Source organism: Rosa rugosa, chromosome 2, assembly GCF_958449725.1.
Source record: "Rosa rugosa chromosome 2, drRosRugo1.1, whole genome shotgun sequence".
Classification (NCBI taxonomy): Eukaryota; Viridiplantae; Streptophyta; class Magnoliopsida; order Rosales; family Rosaceae; genus Rosa; species Rosa rugosa.
Genome location: NC_084821.1, coordinates 17573512 through 17589210, shown reverse-complemented (window position 1 = coordinate 17589210; position 15699 = coordinate 17573512). Strand labels below are relative to the sequence as shown.

General features: G+C 38.4%; 2 protein-coding genes across 3 annotated transcripts; both read right to left on the bottom strand.

The window, feature by feature from the left end:
• Window positions 1-201: 201 nt before the first annotated feature.
• On the bottom strand, window positions 202-2716 carry LOC133732761 (large ribosomal subunit protein uL5m). Of its 2 annotated transcripts, none has more exons than XM_062160345.1 (3): window positions 1888-2715; window positions 1733-1784; window positions 202-448 (listed from the first exon to the last, which is right to left on the bottom strand). In XM_062160345.1, exons 1-2 carry the CDS (start codon window positions 2533-2535, stop codon window positions 1773-1775), a joined length of 660 nt encoding a protein of 219 aa, XP_062016329.1. In that variant the 5' UTR covers window positions 2536-2715; the 3' UTR covers window positions 202-448; window positions 1733-1772. The 2 variants fall into 2 exon arrangements, with proteins under 2 accessions (XP_062016329.1, XP_062016330.1); XM_062160346.1 differs by lacking the exon at window positions 202-448 and adding an exon at window positions 466-1136 and having other exon boundaries at window positions 1888-2716.
• Window positions 2717-10615: 7899 nt separating this feature from the next.
• LOC133730459 (uncharacterized) lies at window positions 10616-12416 on the bottom strand. The gene is made up of 2 exons (XM_062158043.1): window positions 12356-12416; window positions 10616-11409 (listed from the first exon to the last, which is right to left on the bottom strand). The coding sequence occupies exons 1-2, from the start codon at window positions 12414-12416 to the stop codon at window positions 10616-10618; spliced, it is 855 nt and encodes a 284-aa protein (XP_062014027.1).
• Window positions 12417-15699: the final 3283 nt, after the last annotated feature.

The window sequence follows — 15699 nt, the reverse complement described above, 5'->3', positions numbered from 1 at the left end:
TGACATTCCAACTGTAACTTCTAGCAGAAGAGAATACAGCAGGCTTCTGATTTGCTTTGATATAATCAGTAAAGTATGTCTGTTTTCATATGAAAGCAGGGGTTGAAACTAGGAATAATAACAGGTGGGTTGGGGATGGGATTACAGTACCATCCGATTCCAAAACCAGGGTATGTACATTCATTTCAACACCATTCCAAATATCCAAAATTCTAAAAGAGAAAATCATTTGATTCAACTCAACTCATTCATCATTTATTTGAAAGTTAAAGTTCAAATTCAAGTCGAGAAGTATATAAAGCTAAAAAGTCGACCATCGGTGCTAAAAGCCTGCATCATCTGAATCTTATAAAGCTAACCACAACTAGCCTCTCAACTACAACTCCACAGCTTCCTCATAGTTTCAAATAAACGAACAGAGTGATCTCTCTGCATCAATGCAAGAATCCTACAAAAACAATTTAAAAAGGCATTAGGACTTTAGGAGAAGCTTTCTAAAACCAAACCATATACGAGCAGCTTTCTTTTTCCTTTTTCTTTTTTGAAAAGATACGAGCAGCTTTCTAAAGATGTGGAAGTTATGAATGATGAAAGTTCCATTCTATTTTCTCATAATCTACATTTCCAAATTTAAATCTCAGTAATTAGGGGTTCAAAAGTTACAAAATAATATACCTACATTTTTAATACTAAAGTCTCAAGTGTTATTGGGTATTCGCCATCCCTGTTATAGCCGAATTCTTTTCAATTTCCCCCTCTTTAAGGTCGCAGAACCAATGGGGACCCAACCAGAAGGGATTTTCGCCATCCCTAGCTAAACCATATACAGTCAGCCTAGAACAATCTGCTTTGCCCTTTTCAAGCTTTTCTAAACTACTGTAGGAAATGGTAAGATATACAACTGAACTTTAGAATTGTATTCAAAAAGCAATGGGTTAAAACACACTTAGCAGTTAAATCACTGGAGATAAGTGTGGAATTTGCATTCAAACAAATTGATGAGTATTAATCATTTAACAACTTAACATTCAACTTCTCCAATGTTTCTTCAAATTTCCACAAACAGAACAAACAGCATTAGGTCCATTAAAAGGGTCATAGCAAGAATTTGTAACATAAGTTCCCTACAAGCACACCTGGGACAATAATTAGACTATTAGAGTATGGAAATAATAACTACATGAGTATGAAACTGACCAAAAATAAATAAATAAATAAATAGAATTTGTCTCGTACATTCCAAAAGTAAAGGTGATTTAGTTCCTAGAATTCTCTATCGAAACACACCCATACTTCAGATCAAGATACAAAGTGTCAGTGTAAAAGTAACAGAAGAACTCCAAGACAATAGACCAAATCAAAATCCAAACCTATTTCTTATCAGCCTTGTTCTAATCTCACTAACCTCATATGTGCGGGCACACATCTAATTCATTTACATTTTGTTTTTATCACTTCCATTTTTTACAAACCTAAACTTCATTGGATGAAACTTAACATTCTGAACATTATCTACCTCTCAAAAACTTACATTGATACTAGTTAGCAAGAAACCATTTCAGAAAATAACCCACGTAATCAGTTTCCAATCTTTTGGGTCATACTTCAAATATTTGACAACACACTAAGTTAGCCAGACCTTAATCTTCAGGTAGGCCTCCAACAATTCAAAATACAACTAAAAATAATTGATCGAAATTAACAAACAGAAGATGAGATTGCAATGCCACACCTTATGAATGCTCTCCAATCACTGGACACACTTGTTTATATTAATCAGCTATCTGCACAAGAAGCGTAAACCAAAGATTAACTCCAAGAAAACGAACAGAGCTTTTGTTACAAATGACATGATCGATCAAAGTAGTAATGCCATTAGACTTTCACCTCATCCTTTTGCAAAAAGCCGCTCCACAGCAGTGAAGCCTCATCTTTGGTGCTGGCCGAAGTGACAATAGTCACATTGAACCCTTTAATCTGTTCAAAGATCTCGAAATGATCCTCAAGCTCCGGCGAGGACTCTATAAACTCCGTCTCCATCGAAAACTGAATGAAATTCTTCCGAATTTGAACCGGAGAAGACAAAAGAGACATCACCGTCAGGCTTCTCACCAGAAAATTAGACATTCCGATTCTCCGGAGAGTGGTCTGCCGAGCTCGGTGGCTGACCAAATTGGCGCCCCTAAACCCCTTGGCCGTCAAATCCTTATCCTTCTGCGTCAGAAACTTCTGTCCGCCGGAAATCTCCATCGCAATTTTTCCAATCTCCGGCGCCTTCGATAACAGTTTCAGTTCGCAGAGGCGAGGAACTTGCATAACGTTATCGTAGTTCATCTTGAGCAGCATATCCTGACGCAATACGTCCTCGTAGTGAAAATCGAGCGGGAAGGTAGAGAAGGATTTGGAGGCGGAGGGAATTGAAGTTAGGGTTAGGGTTTGGAGAGGATTAGGAGAAAGGTTGTGATAGTGAAGAAGAGCTGGGTTGCTTTGATTCCCGAGCAATTGGCGGAGTAAAACTCCGGATCTCCTCGCCATTTTTATTTGGGGGGAAAGCAGAGAGGATAAGAAAATAGAGAAGGAGAGGAGATTAGAGATTGATGAAAGTTAGGGTTTCAGATCCATGGATTCACGCAGAGAGTGAAAGAGAGGAGACTGAAGTAGAGAGAAAGTGAAGCTGCCGAGAAGAGAGAGAAAATGAGAGGGGCTCGTTACACCCTAATTTTTTTTTTTGGATACAATATTCCAACAATGCCCTTTGACTATGAATTAAGGAAAATAAATTCAACGACCACCATCGGCGGCAAACTCCCGACTCTGGCCGGCGATGTGCCAACCTGTGCCGGGATTGTAACCCAGACCCGGCCTCCGTCAATTTCCATTGGTCTCATCTCAACGCCCAGCCAATTTGATCTCGCTGCATCTCTTTTTTTTTTATGATGATTTGAATTTTTTTTTTTTCACCCTTATGATTTAAACGTTTTTGCAGCTAAATTTGTTTTCTTGCATAAAAAAGATTGAAAATTTCGATAACATAAATTTGTTAGGAATTTTGTGAGTTTTCGTTATAGTGAATTAGATGTATGAGGGAGTGGGAATGAGTTTGAACTTTGAACCGAGAGATTGAGACTCCCTGCTAATAATGATAACTAAATTAAAAGATAGATATATACTACTAGCATAGCTTGAAATGGAATATTGTGTGGAAAAGATTAATTAAACTTTCTAGGCTTCGAGTCTATGCTATTGAATGAATATGGTTCAAAGGAAAAGAAAACTTTGACCTAGCCTCTCTGCTAGGGTTTACTCGTTGGCCTCTCGTCTTCGACAAATTTCCCAAAACTATGGCTCTTGCCACAATCAGGCGTGTCTTGCGTTGTTCTGGGGCGCGCTTCTGCATGCTATTCTTTGCTTTTCCTCCTCTTTCTGCCCGGTGTTTGCAGCTTTGGTGGAAGACTTTTAGATTCGGGTTTGGATATGACTTTGGATCCTTATAAGTTGGGTGAAGGTGGTACAGCAAATAGCGGGATCGATCCTTGGAGGTGGAGAGGGTTTCTGCCCTATGATGTTCGCTTTGGCAGTGGCACACAAATTTGGTTGTCGAGCCCAAAACACCGCTGTCAACAAGGAATGGTCGCGCAGAATCTGCTGCGGCTCGACGGATTCCGTCTGGGGCGTTTTGGCCTTGTTGATTTTGGAGATAAGGGCAGTGATCTGCTAATGGTGAAGGACGGTGGTCTGGCTCGATCTGCTTTCATTGGTGATGTCGGCGGCTGGGATAGGAATCGGTCTGGTCGTGGTGGCCTAGTAGTGGCTCTATGCCAGAGCTTTGCGGCGGGGAGGCAAGTCGGAGGTGGTGGTGGGGTGCCCTTAATACTTCTTGGGGTGCTCTTCGTAATTGCCATATGGGATGGGGCTCTGTGGGCTAATGCTTACTGGTGGGTCTGCTGGGCTTGCATAAGTTGGGAGGGGATGGAAGGTGACCTGTCATCTTCCATTCATAGTTTTTAGTTTTTTATCAGGTCGCAAAGATCATATTCTCTGAGGATTCATTTTACTATTTACTTCGAAGGATTTTGATCTTGTTTGGAATAAAGGTGCGTTAATTTCTTAAAAGGTGGGTGTTCTGGGTCTTATTCTTGTTCTAGAATAGGTGTTTAGGGTTCCCTAAGGAACGATTCTTTCTGTAGACCCCATAGGGGTGTTTCGTTTTTGTACTGCTTGCTGAATATATATAATGGGCTGACCTCTTTTCATAAAAAAAAAAAAAAAAAAAAAGGAAAAGGACTTTGCCAATCTTACTATTGAAATAATTCAATGGACAACCTTCAAGAGACGAATAAAAATGGAATAGATGTTGATGGGCTAGATAGCATTGTGAATTAGGTGGTGTGAACTGCGAAAGAGTTTTTCTATTGGAACCTCTAAATTTACTCACTTGACCTCTATGCTTTTCACACCTCTTATCAAATTTTCAAATACTAAATTTACTCACTAAACCTCACTAAACTTCCTCAAATAACCTCACTCATATAATTTACAAACAAATTATTATCTTTAAAATAAAAAATTTAGTCATTTCAATGATTTAATCACTCTATAAATCTTAACTAAATATACATTTCTTAATCAAGTTTTTTTTTTTTTTTTTAGAAAATTTCTTAATCAAGCTTGAGTTTCAAAAATTAATGTCTAATCAATAAGAAAATGCCATGAACTATTATGTTTTTTTTTCTATTTTAGCTGTGCAACAAAAAAAAATGAAGAAATCATTTGTTTTTATTCTAAAAAAAAATCATTCGTTTTTTAATGTTTATTTTTTTTTTTCGGTATTTTTTGTACCAAGTGATTAATTATATATATATATATATATATGTGTGTGTGTGTGTGTGTGTGTGTGTGTGTGTGTGTTGGTTTTCCCTCACCAATATGCGTTCAAAATATATATCATACATTTTTATGTCATATGATCTTTTTTTTTTAGTAAAATGAGGTCAGCCCTTTATTGAAATTGAAAGGTTACAACGATACCATGCCAATAGGCATAAAAAAGAAAATAAACAATGCGAAAGGAAAAGATGCAAAAATTACATATGAAATACAAAGAATTAAAAATGCAAGAGCAGCAACGTCGAGACGCAGCGCTGATTTTACACTACGAATTGCAGCCGTGTAGTGAATTGAGTAGTCGGTGGTTTGACTACCCATCGAACCCCAACGCACAAATTGACAAAAATCAACTTGGCGTCGGAATGAAGGCACTCTCCCACCTAAAGATTGAAGCCGGCCAAGGGTGTCAGAACATGGCCATGTTGGCAGACGATCTTTCACGAACAAATACCATAGCATTGGGTCCTAAATCCAGTACCAGTAGCGAGTAGGGGCCCCATGCCATTCCAACTGTTGAACAAAATCCCAATGAAAAGAGTGGGCCTGAAACCAAGCCCAATTGCGAAATTGGGTCGGAAGCCAAACCCAAAATTGAGAGTGGGTCAGAGCCCAAGCCCCCGACCCGCCCGGATCCCAAATCCGGACTCTCTTGCCCCGGTCCCAGACCCGATACGTGAGGTGCAACACCCAATTCCATTTCCGGCAAGACAAACCCGACACCACAACAGCCTCAGTCCCATCTGCACCACGACCACTATGCCTCAACCAAGGCACACCCAGGCAGTTGAGATCCAAATGAAGGACCTCGTTCCCAGCCTTCCAAAACCGCAGATCTGGCGCCCCCCGACGAACGCCACTACCGCCAATCACACCACCACCACGATCATCCTCACATCGACACCAGCAGCCGACAGACACCAATTCATCCACCAGATCAGAACTGGCAAACAAACCTGTCCACACCACCCACGAGCACAGCAAAACACCAGCCCCAACAAGAGGAAATAGAGAGAAGAAAAGCAGGCCAAGACTTGCAGATTTATCCATGGATAGGAGAAGGTATAGAGCTACGTCCACTAGGGACGACGGCTCACAAACCCTAGCAGAGCTAGGTCAGAGAGCAGATAGGTCATACATAAACCCTATTTTCTTCTCATCTTCTCCCAGTTTAATCGATAGTGAAGGAGATGCTCTTCACCTAGGGAGATAATGTCATATGATCTTAATCATATTTTTACTTCTTATTAAATATATATGAATGCTTTAATGAGTATGTAGTGAAATTGGAAAATGAAAATAGATAAGGAAAATAATAAGGAATACAATCTAATATTATTGAATTGGAAAGTCTACATAAAATAAATATAATATTTTTTTGGTATAATTATTGTCCTTAATAGTAATTTTATAGTAGGTTATATATGTCATTTAATAATTCATAATAGAGTGAGGTCAAATGAACAAATTTGGAGGTCCCAATAGAACTGCGAAATTAGGTACTTGGGTGGTGTATATGGTGAAGGTTGATTCGCCAACAAACTTTTATAAGATTGGCATAGAGGTGGAAGAAGGGTAAAATTAGAAATTATATGCATAATTTTTTAAGAGAGGTCCAAGGTCTGAATAGAACCACCCTAAAGATAATATATAATAGAAGAAAAAGTTATTGTAGAGAGAATATAATGGAGAGAGAGAAAAAGGTTATGGGATCATTTTTTATCTATTTTTCTTAATAAAAAAATTATTTTTTATTGTTATAATTGTACCTGTGATCTAATTAATTCTTTTTTTAATGTTTTAGGGTCATTTCTGTCAAAATTTTTGATTTTGGCTAACAACACCTATCACACCCCGAATTTCAATCACAACTAATAATATAACTAAATCATATACAAATGTTCCAGGCATGATGGTTCGGACATCAACACTATAGCTGTGAAATTTTTCCTTTAACAAAGGCAACTAACGATGTCTCAAACCCACAATGTGAATACAGACTCGTTCTTTAGAATCACATATTACATTATACAAAATTTACAAATTAAACTGAAACATCAATTCAATAAGTAATTGCACACACTACACTCATTACACAACGGAAGGCTAACAAGTGTGTACACAATTAGGTAATAAACCTACCACTGCAACGGCAAGGAAGTTCTATGGCTTCAGCCACGTTCACCCTAACCTGCAAGATGAACCCCTACACCATGGATTAGTGCACGAGGTTGCAACAACAAACCCAGTAAGCTTTTGCAAGCTTATATGAGTAAACTCAACAACCAAAAACAGAACACATGCTTAAGTCCTCTCAACCTAATAGTAAATAAGCATATATCACAGCATCAACTATCAATTTCGCATCATTCAATAGCATGCATCAGCAAGTCCACTCATGACAAAATCCATATGCTCAAACATCAAATCAACATTCAATTTCATGATCATAGTTCAAAACAAAACCATTTCAAGTAGTGTTTGAAATCATTTTCACGCTTAAAGGCGAATTACAAAATCACACAATCCACGAGAAATTCACCGAAATCGACTTGAGAAAGCAACTAACACAATTTGCGATAAATCCCCTCAAATCAACTTGAGGAAGCAACTCACACAATGTTTTCTTTTTCCAAAAACTCAACATCCTTTTCTAAAAAAAAAAAAAAAACACGTGTCACTTCGTGACAAATCATATTGATTGAAAACTTAACAATTCAAATATGAAAGTCAAAGTCCCTCAAGGACAATAAAAGAAAGACTACTCTCAAGACTCTCTTTTAAAATACGTACTCATGAGTTTCCGGTAACCCGCAGTTACCTCCATGAAGTACCTTTGCAGACAAATTAGAGCTCTAACTTATCGTAACCAATCACCCGGTTAAAGGTTTGGTTCCTGATATCATGTCTTGGTCACCATCTGTGACCCTCGATCTTCAAACCCAACTTGTCTTCAGACCTGATCTCCACAGGTCAAAGCATTTAAAGAAGTCGCACGACGTAAAAATGTTACACTGATTACGATCACCATCTGTGACCAAATTCTGGTCACCATTTGTGACCCAATCTCGATCACCATCCGTGACAAATATCAAAACATTAAGCGAATCGCACTGGACCCAAAATGTTACACAAATCTAATAAAAGATTTCCTAATCTTCCTCACCGTCTACGATAAGACTAAAACATTATGCGAGTCACACTGGACCCAAAATGTTACACAAATCTCATAAAAGATTTCCCCTTCCCTGATCACCATCTGTGAATCTTGGTACAAAGACCAATACATTTAAAATAATTCACACTTGACTCAAAAATGTCACACCAATCTCCACACTTTTCAAACAATAGAAAACATCTTTTTCCGCGATGTTGTTTCCCGAAAAGTCACATTCAAAACAATAATATGAACACAATCATGCATATTGCTTCATCATACTCACAAGGATATATATATTTTGCATATACACACACACACACATAGTCATTCGCTCTAGAATGCTACTAATACCAAATATAGTTTGCAGTTGAATAAGTAAGTCCCAAAACTATAAGGTAACTTCGTTCCTAAATGAACATTGTGAGACTACTCACTTCTGAATCCCGTTGCGTCTTCACACACAAACCGAGATAAGCACTAATTGCCGCAATCCACTCAACACACTTTCCACGTATCTAATTACATCAAAGTCACATCTTAATACCACTTGTGGTAAGAAAGCATATGAGTTTGAAACAAGTGATTAAAGTTTGAATCTCTTATTTGAACTAAAACCCAAAAGTAACGCCAATCGAGGCAGAACCTCATCTGCGACCACCCAAAGTCTCCAGAACACTCTTACGATCAATATATCCAAACGACAAGTCGACCCAACGGTCAGATCCTCACGGATCGAAAACCGAAGAGAATCAAAACTACGAAAAAACCCTAGCATGATCAAACGATCTCCAAATGCTACAAATCATATATCAAAACGGTCGTATCGATGAGTAGATAATAACATGATAAACAATTGCCCCAAAGGAGGCCGGACGAGCCGCCACTAGTTGTAGGCTCCACTCGCCGCTTCCTCAAACTCAAAACTAGCTCAATCAAACGGTCCAAAATGGAGTTTACACTACTATGATCAAATTTAATACCTGAGACTTGAGCCAATTCGGCCTAGATCGCCGCCGAAAGCTAAAATCCACTGTTCACTGAGAATCAGAGCTCCTCTTGTGCAAATCGATCAATATCACCACCAAGGATAGAAAGAGAACGCTACCAGGAGCAAAACGCAATCGGTTTCGAGTCCTGCAGTCATCGGAGGAGAGAGTTCCGGACAGGTCAATCGCCGCTGATATTTGCAGCTTCGATCTGCCGCGTGGTTGTGAATCGAAGCAAGCGGCCACCATAGGGAGGATGAGGAAGTGCCGGCGAGGTGATTTGGGTTGGGTTCACCGTCGGGGATTGCCAGAAAAATGAAAGCCGGTCGGGTCGGAATATCGGGTACGGGTCAGGTCGGCCGGAAGCTAGAGAGGGTTTGGGTTTCTGAAACTTTCTGGAAATTGCGTAAAACGGAAACTTTTGATTTTTGTGAAATATTTCCGAAAATTCTCTATTTATACTAAAATTTCTGAAAATGAAAATAACTTCTATTAACCATAACTTTCTCATACGAACTCTGATTTACGGGTGCCATATATCTACGAACTTGTATTGACGCGCTCTACGATTTTCATGAATGAAGTTTTTGGAGAAACTCAACGAATAAAAAGTCAACTGCTTGACCTCTCAAAAATAAAACGTTTCAAGTAATTATTCGTCCAAAACACTTCCACTCCATCCACAAACCTCGAAATCGTCCTAATAATTGACTTAATGAATTTCGGAAAATCATCATAAATTAATAACGAATTTCTGGGGTATTACAACACCTCTTCTCTTATTAATAATATAGATTCTACAATTTCGTCATTACACCCTAATCTTTTTGTCAACTATTTTGTTAATTTTTTTTTTAAAATTCTCATCACATATGATATATTTCACATGTTACGCCAGTGACAAACTGTTTTTTGTTTCTTTTACAAGAAGAATTGAACCAAACCAAAAGTTTCGGTTAGTTTCGATTGATTTGAACCAATTTTCTCACACCTTTATTTTCATGTGTTGTAATGTTTATACATGATTTTTACCTTAAAATGATTGACAACTAATTAAGTCAAAATTTGTATCATCTCGAGGTTGTGAGAGCATGATGCACTCTGTGCATATATGCAATTGTACATATTATTTCCATGATTGTTACTGAGAAACTACGAGGTTCTCAAATCTCAATTCTATGATATTTTTAAAGTGAAATTTAACCATGATCGAATTGTATAGTTTAATTTGGATCTATGTTTCCTAGTTAGAAAAAAATTATATGAGATATGGGACGAAACTAATATTTCAAGACAATTAGTGATGGATCCTTCAAACTATATTATATTTTTGGCTTGAACTCTTGATTTAGTCTTGTGGAAGAAAATAGATAGAGATGGTAATATGGTAGCTCACACCTTGGCAAAACAAGCTATTGCCGGAGATGATAGATTTTGTTAGCTGCTTGTATGAATTAGTGCTATGGGTGATTTTTTTTTTTTTATTTGTTCTATTCGAGAAAGATTTTTGATGAGGCCACGGCCACCTTAACAACGAATGTTGTGTTGACCATTTTTTTTTTTGAAAAACAATACTTTCATTTAATTAGTGATGAATATCGCTTAAGATGGCATCCCTTATAAATTCAAGAGCATACAAAAACCAAGAATGAGAGAGCTCTGAATGAGGAGTCGTACAAGCAAGATTATGAGCCACATTGTTTGCTCGACGATTAACATGAGCTAGAGAAAACATAGGATAATTGCTAAACATTGCTCTGAATTCATTTATAACATGACCACAGATTGAAGCATCTTCATCCTCCGCATTGATAGTTTGGATCAGTTGTAAACAATCAGTTTCAAACTGTACCGGTTCATGGTGCAGTGATATAGCAAACTGGACTGCAGCTTTTAAGGCCAAAAGCTCAACCTGGAATGCGAAATTGGCATTATGTACCACTTTCGTCAGAGCAGCCCAAAATTCTCCCTTGTGATCACGAAGGACACATCCCACTCCACCTTTCCTCCGATGATAATTATAGCTCCCATCAATATTGCATTTCAACACATGCTCAGCCGGACTAGTCCACCTTTGAATCCCCTTCACTCCTGGAATAGACGAGGCGTGTACAAGTTTGTATTCATTGAACCATCTCATCGTGGCAATCGCTATATCTGTTGGCAATCGTGGTTTCGCCTCCCACAAAACCGCATTTCTATTCGTCCACAAGGCCCATAAGAACATCATGAACTTCTCAAATTGCTCCAATGATACTCGGTTAACACATTCCAACATCCACTCCTTGAAGATGAATACTGGTGTCACAGGACAAGTGATTTGGAGAGAAACCTCACCCAGCAATGCCCAAGTTGTCAGACAATTTGCTAGGACATGCCCTATTGATTCCAAAGGACAATCACACAACAAACACCCAGTTTCACCCTCATATCCCTTTGTTAATAATCATTCTCAAGTCGGAAGAATGTTCTGGTAAGCTCTCCAAACTCCAACGACAACTTTCTTGGGAACTTTAGCCGCTTCCAAATTGTCTTCCATAAAACTTGGAACTCATCCACAAAGGGGGATAATTAACTCTATTATAGGCAATGTCTCTGTTTGGCTCCCAAAATCAGTCTGGTACAAACTCTCTCGTTTGAATGCGCGAGCGTGCCAGCACCGTGGGATGCAGTCGTCGGGGCGTCCCTTGACCTGACTTCTTCTCAAACGATGTGGACGAGGAGAGCACCAACCTCGTCACAAGGTTCTTTTCTCTACCTTCCGGAAAAGGACTTCTTGCCTTACGGGTAAGGGCTTTGGTTGTGGTCTCTTGCATTCACCGAATCGATACTTAGTGTTGTAGACTAAGCAGAGCAATCACTGGGAAGTTAGGAGAAAGCACGGGTTTGCTAAAGCGTGACTTTAGCTTCGCTGGGTTGCGAGTGCGTTACCCTTGCTTCGCTGGAAGTAACGGTGGCAGTGGCACTAACAGTCAGCTCCTGGGGAGACTGGGACTAGAAGCACGGTCGCTGGGTTAGTTTGGTGGCACTGACAGTCGGCTCTTGAAGAGACTGGGACTGGGGTGTGGTCACCGGTAAGAGAGGCTGCTCCGGGGAGACTTGGGCAATCGTAGAGATTGGTTGAAGAGTTGTCGGTCGTTGTATCGTTAAAGCCTCTATATATAGGCTGCTTGCTGTAGATCCACCTTCCAAATAGGAATGAAACACTATATTTTAGGCCACAGTTATTGGCCTTGAATCAAATCAAAACTCTTAATAGTCTAGATATCGTATAATAATAAGAGATTGACTCTGTCATAGCAATCTTTTAGACAAGATTAATTACCTTTTAGAGTCCTGGACGTAATCTTCCTCTTCAGCGAATTGTAGGATATGCACGTCTTCATTGCCTTCGCGAAAACTTCGTAGCTCGCCGCATGCATATATATATATATAACCCACTGAGCCATGCAGCTTGCATAATTAACTTGTATATATATCTTCCTTGATATTCGCGAGCAAGCATGATTGTTCAACACCATAATTCCTTGCATATATATATTGGCAGCAAATAGCTGATGGCCCACCATGCTATGCCTTAATCATCTTCTGCCTCTTTCATGCAATTAAGGAGAATCAAGGGATGATCCACCTTCCTTAATTGATTAAGGCCATGATATGCACGTAACCAAGACAACCATGAATCCCAGTCAAATACAACCATGAGGCCTGCAAAGATCTTCCATATGCTCCATCTGATCTCCAAGTAGGTTTTATTTAGCCTCTAATCAATATATTCCGAACTTATTGAAAATATATAGCTTGGGCCACGTATATTGGCCCAGTTTTCTTCGAGTCCCCCTTGTCGGGAAAAAATGTTAGGGCTAAATACTAGTTAGTACCTTGTGGTTTAGGTCCAAAATCAATTCAGTCCCTGGACTTCTAATTTCATCAAAAACACCCGTGCACTTTCAATTTTGATCTAATAGGTCCAATTCGTTAATATTCTATTATGGATTTAAGTTATAGTTGGATTATTTGTTGAAAAACTATTTATTTTTAATAGTAGGACTCACTCCTAAATTGACTATGCAGACCACCTCGACACCACATCATAAAACATAGGCCATATATGAGCCACGTTAACAAGTTAAATAACTCAATTGTCGGAAAACTAACAAATTGGACCTATTAGATCAAAATTGAAAGTGCAGGGGTGTTTTTGATGAAATTAGAAGTTCAGGGACTGAATTGATTTTGGACCTAAACCATAGGGTAGTAATTTGTATTTAGCCCAAAATGTTATTTTGGGTTCAAACAGTCTCGAGCTATATAATATGCTGAATTTGTGGTGAAAATTCCTCTCTTATGCGGATGCCAAGCCACTTTATCTCTAGGAAGATGACTACTTACAGGAATAGATTTAATAAGAGGAGAAAAGAGTTCATCAATTAATCTATCATTCCATGCAGCTGTCTTGTGGTCAATAAGCTCCGAGACAAAAACAGGTCCATGCAAGGGAGGTTGTGACCATGGTCGAAGGGTATACCTATCTGCCAGTAGCCATCGATGCTCCCCGAATATCTTCCCCATTACCAACCATCCATCTTGTACCAACCTGTAAAACTGAATGCGCTTCAACAATACTGCGTCATGGAAAGGAGGGCTGCTGACCTAGCTCTGCATCCCAAAACGAGTCTTCTGGAAAGTACAAAGCCTTATAAATTTGAGCAATAAGTGATGTTGGATTTTTGAGTATCCTCCACCCCTGTTTGGTCCGCATGGCCAAATTGAAAAGGTGTAAATCTTTAAATCCCATACCACCTTCATTCTTTGGGGTACACAATCTCTCCCAAGACTGCCAATGTATCTTTTTCTGTGCATCAGAGTCACCCCACCAAAACTGCGCACACAATTGATGGAGATCATAGCACATGCTCTGTGGAAGTAGATAGCAATTCATAACAGACATGGGAACTGCCTGCGCCACTGCTTTAATCAGAATCTCTTTGTCAGCATCACTCTCAACAGTTTAGTACGCCAACTCACTACTTTCTTGGACAACTTTTCTTTCAGATACTCAAAAGCTTCCGTCTTTGATCTTTCCACATGAGTTGGAAGACCTAAATATCTTTCATATAAGAAAATAAAAAATAAAAAAATAACGCGTTCGTTTTTATTTCAATTGCAGCTGGTTGATTTCAGTTCTAACAAACTCCACAAAATGTCACTTTAAAGTCCCCATTCATTGGATATCTTGAAGTCTGTTTGGTATGCTTCTCACACACCCAACAAAAAAAAGATTATGGCCCCATTCACAACAAGTATTCTACACACAGTAGGTTACAATAAGTATGAGAGACTGCAAAACTTAAGCAGCTTCTTGAAAACTTGCTTCGAATATACTAAGGTATCCTCCCATAGGTCATGTAAAAAAAATTCTATCTAATTATTTTGAATTAATCCTAGCATCGGTTAACTAATTGCTTAAAGAGATTCACTAATTAATTAACCTTAATTCTTAGCATGAGTACTAAGCAATTCATGTTCCGTCAATTATATCAAATCCAAACTCTCCGCCCTAGTAGAGAAAGACACATTATTTATTAGAATTATATCCATATATAACATAAGTTTTTCTGGCACACATAAGAGATCTTGAATTCGATTTAGTAATAAAGAGAAACTCTATTTCTAGTTGACAAAGACATATTACTATATACCCAAAAAAAACGACGCATTACAATTTGAGCCACACTTGTCTGAGAATTTCCTTCATTACTAGAATTAGCCCCACATCCATGTCTTTCACAGTTTCAGCTAAACAAACTATTGAGATGACTTGATAAGGCAGTTGAGGTATGAGATTGGATTACAGAATCTGTAACACTCTTTTTCTTAGGTGAAGAAGAAAAACGCGTATTGGATTTGATTATACAAATTGGTTTATAGCAAATTTTGTTTGTTTGTTTTTTTTTTTCCTTATGATGAAATCTTCCTCAGAAATAGGTCCGTATATATTTGGTTGCTGTTTTTAATCTAGAACCACAAATCCCACAATACAATGACATAAATTTTCCAAATGCCCTTACGCGGTTTTCATTTGGACGTTTACACGTTTTGGGATTGGAATTACGGAAGGTTATAGATAGAGAGAGAGAGTCAGATTGTTAACTAATAATTTTCGATTGAGACAAGCAAAAGAAAACTACAATCTTTTACATTTTTTTATCATGAGATGGATCTAATTCCACTGTACAATAATGACCGGATTAAATAGACATGTTTGGGTTCAAGGTACTAAAGATTCAAGGCTCTCAAGAAGTTAGGAGAGAGCAAAGTGCAGTATGAATTTACTAAAACTCTTGTATTACAATGTATATGAATGGTTTTTTAGTTCGAGATATCTTGTAGCTAGCAAGCCAAGCGTCTCAAGTCAATTTCAAGTACATGTTTAGATAAGCTAATTTTGTTGTTGATACGATTGTTGTGACATTTTATGAAGCAATCGATTTGAGACATGAGAGTCATTACTTGCTTGTACTTAGCAAGTTAAGCATCTCAAGTCAACTTCAAGTACATGTTACTGGTACGATTGTCGTAACATTTTATGAAGCAGTCAAGTTAAGACATAATAAGAGCCATTGCTTGCCTTTATTTGCCGATAGTGCTTTATATTTTGTCAAATTT

What these genes read in the sequence shown, in the direction of transcription:
- LOC133732761 (XM_062160346.1), bottom strand. Translation starts at nt 2,535, where the DNA reads ATGGCGAGGAGATCCGGAGTTTTACTCCGCCAATTGCTCGGGAATCAA.
- LOC133730459 (XM_062158043.1), bottom strand. Translation starts at nt 12,416, where the DNA reads ATGAAGACGTGCATATCCTACAATTCGCTGAAGAGGAAGATTACGTCC. An exon ending in TACGTCCAGGACTCTAAAAG is followed by an intron (nt 11,410 to 12,355) that starts GTAATTAATCTT and finishes TGGAATCAATAG; the next exon opens with GGCATGTCCTAGCAAATTGT.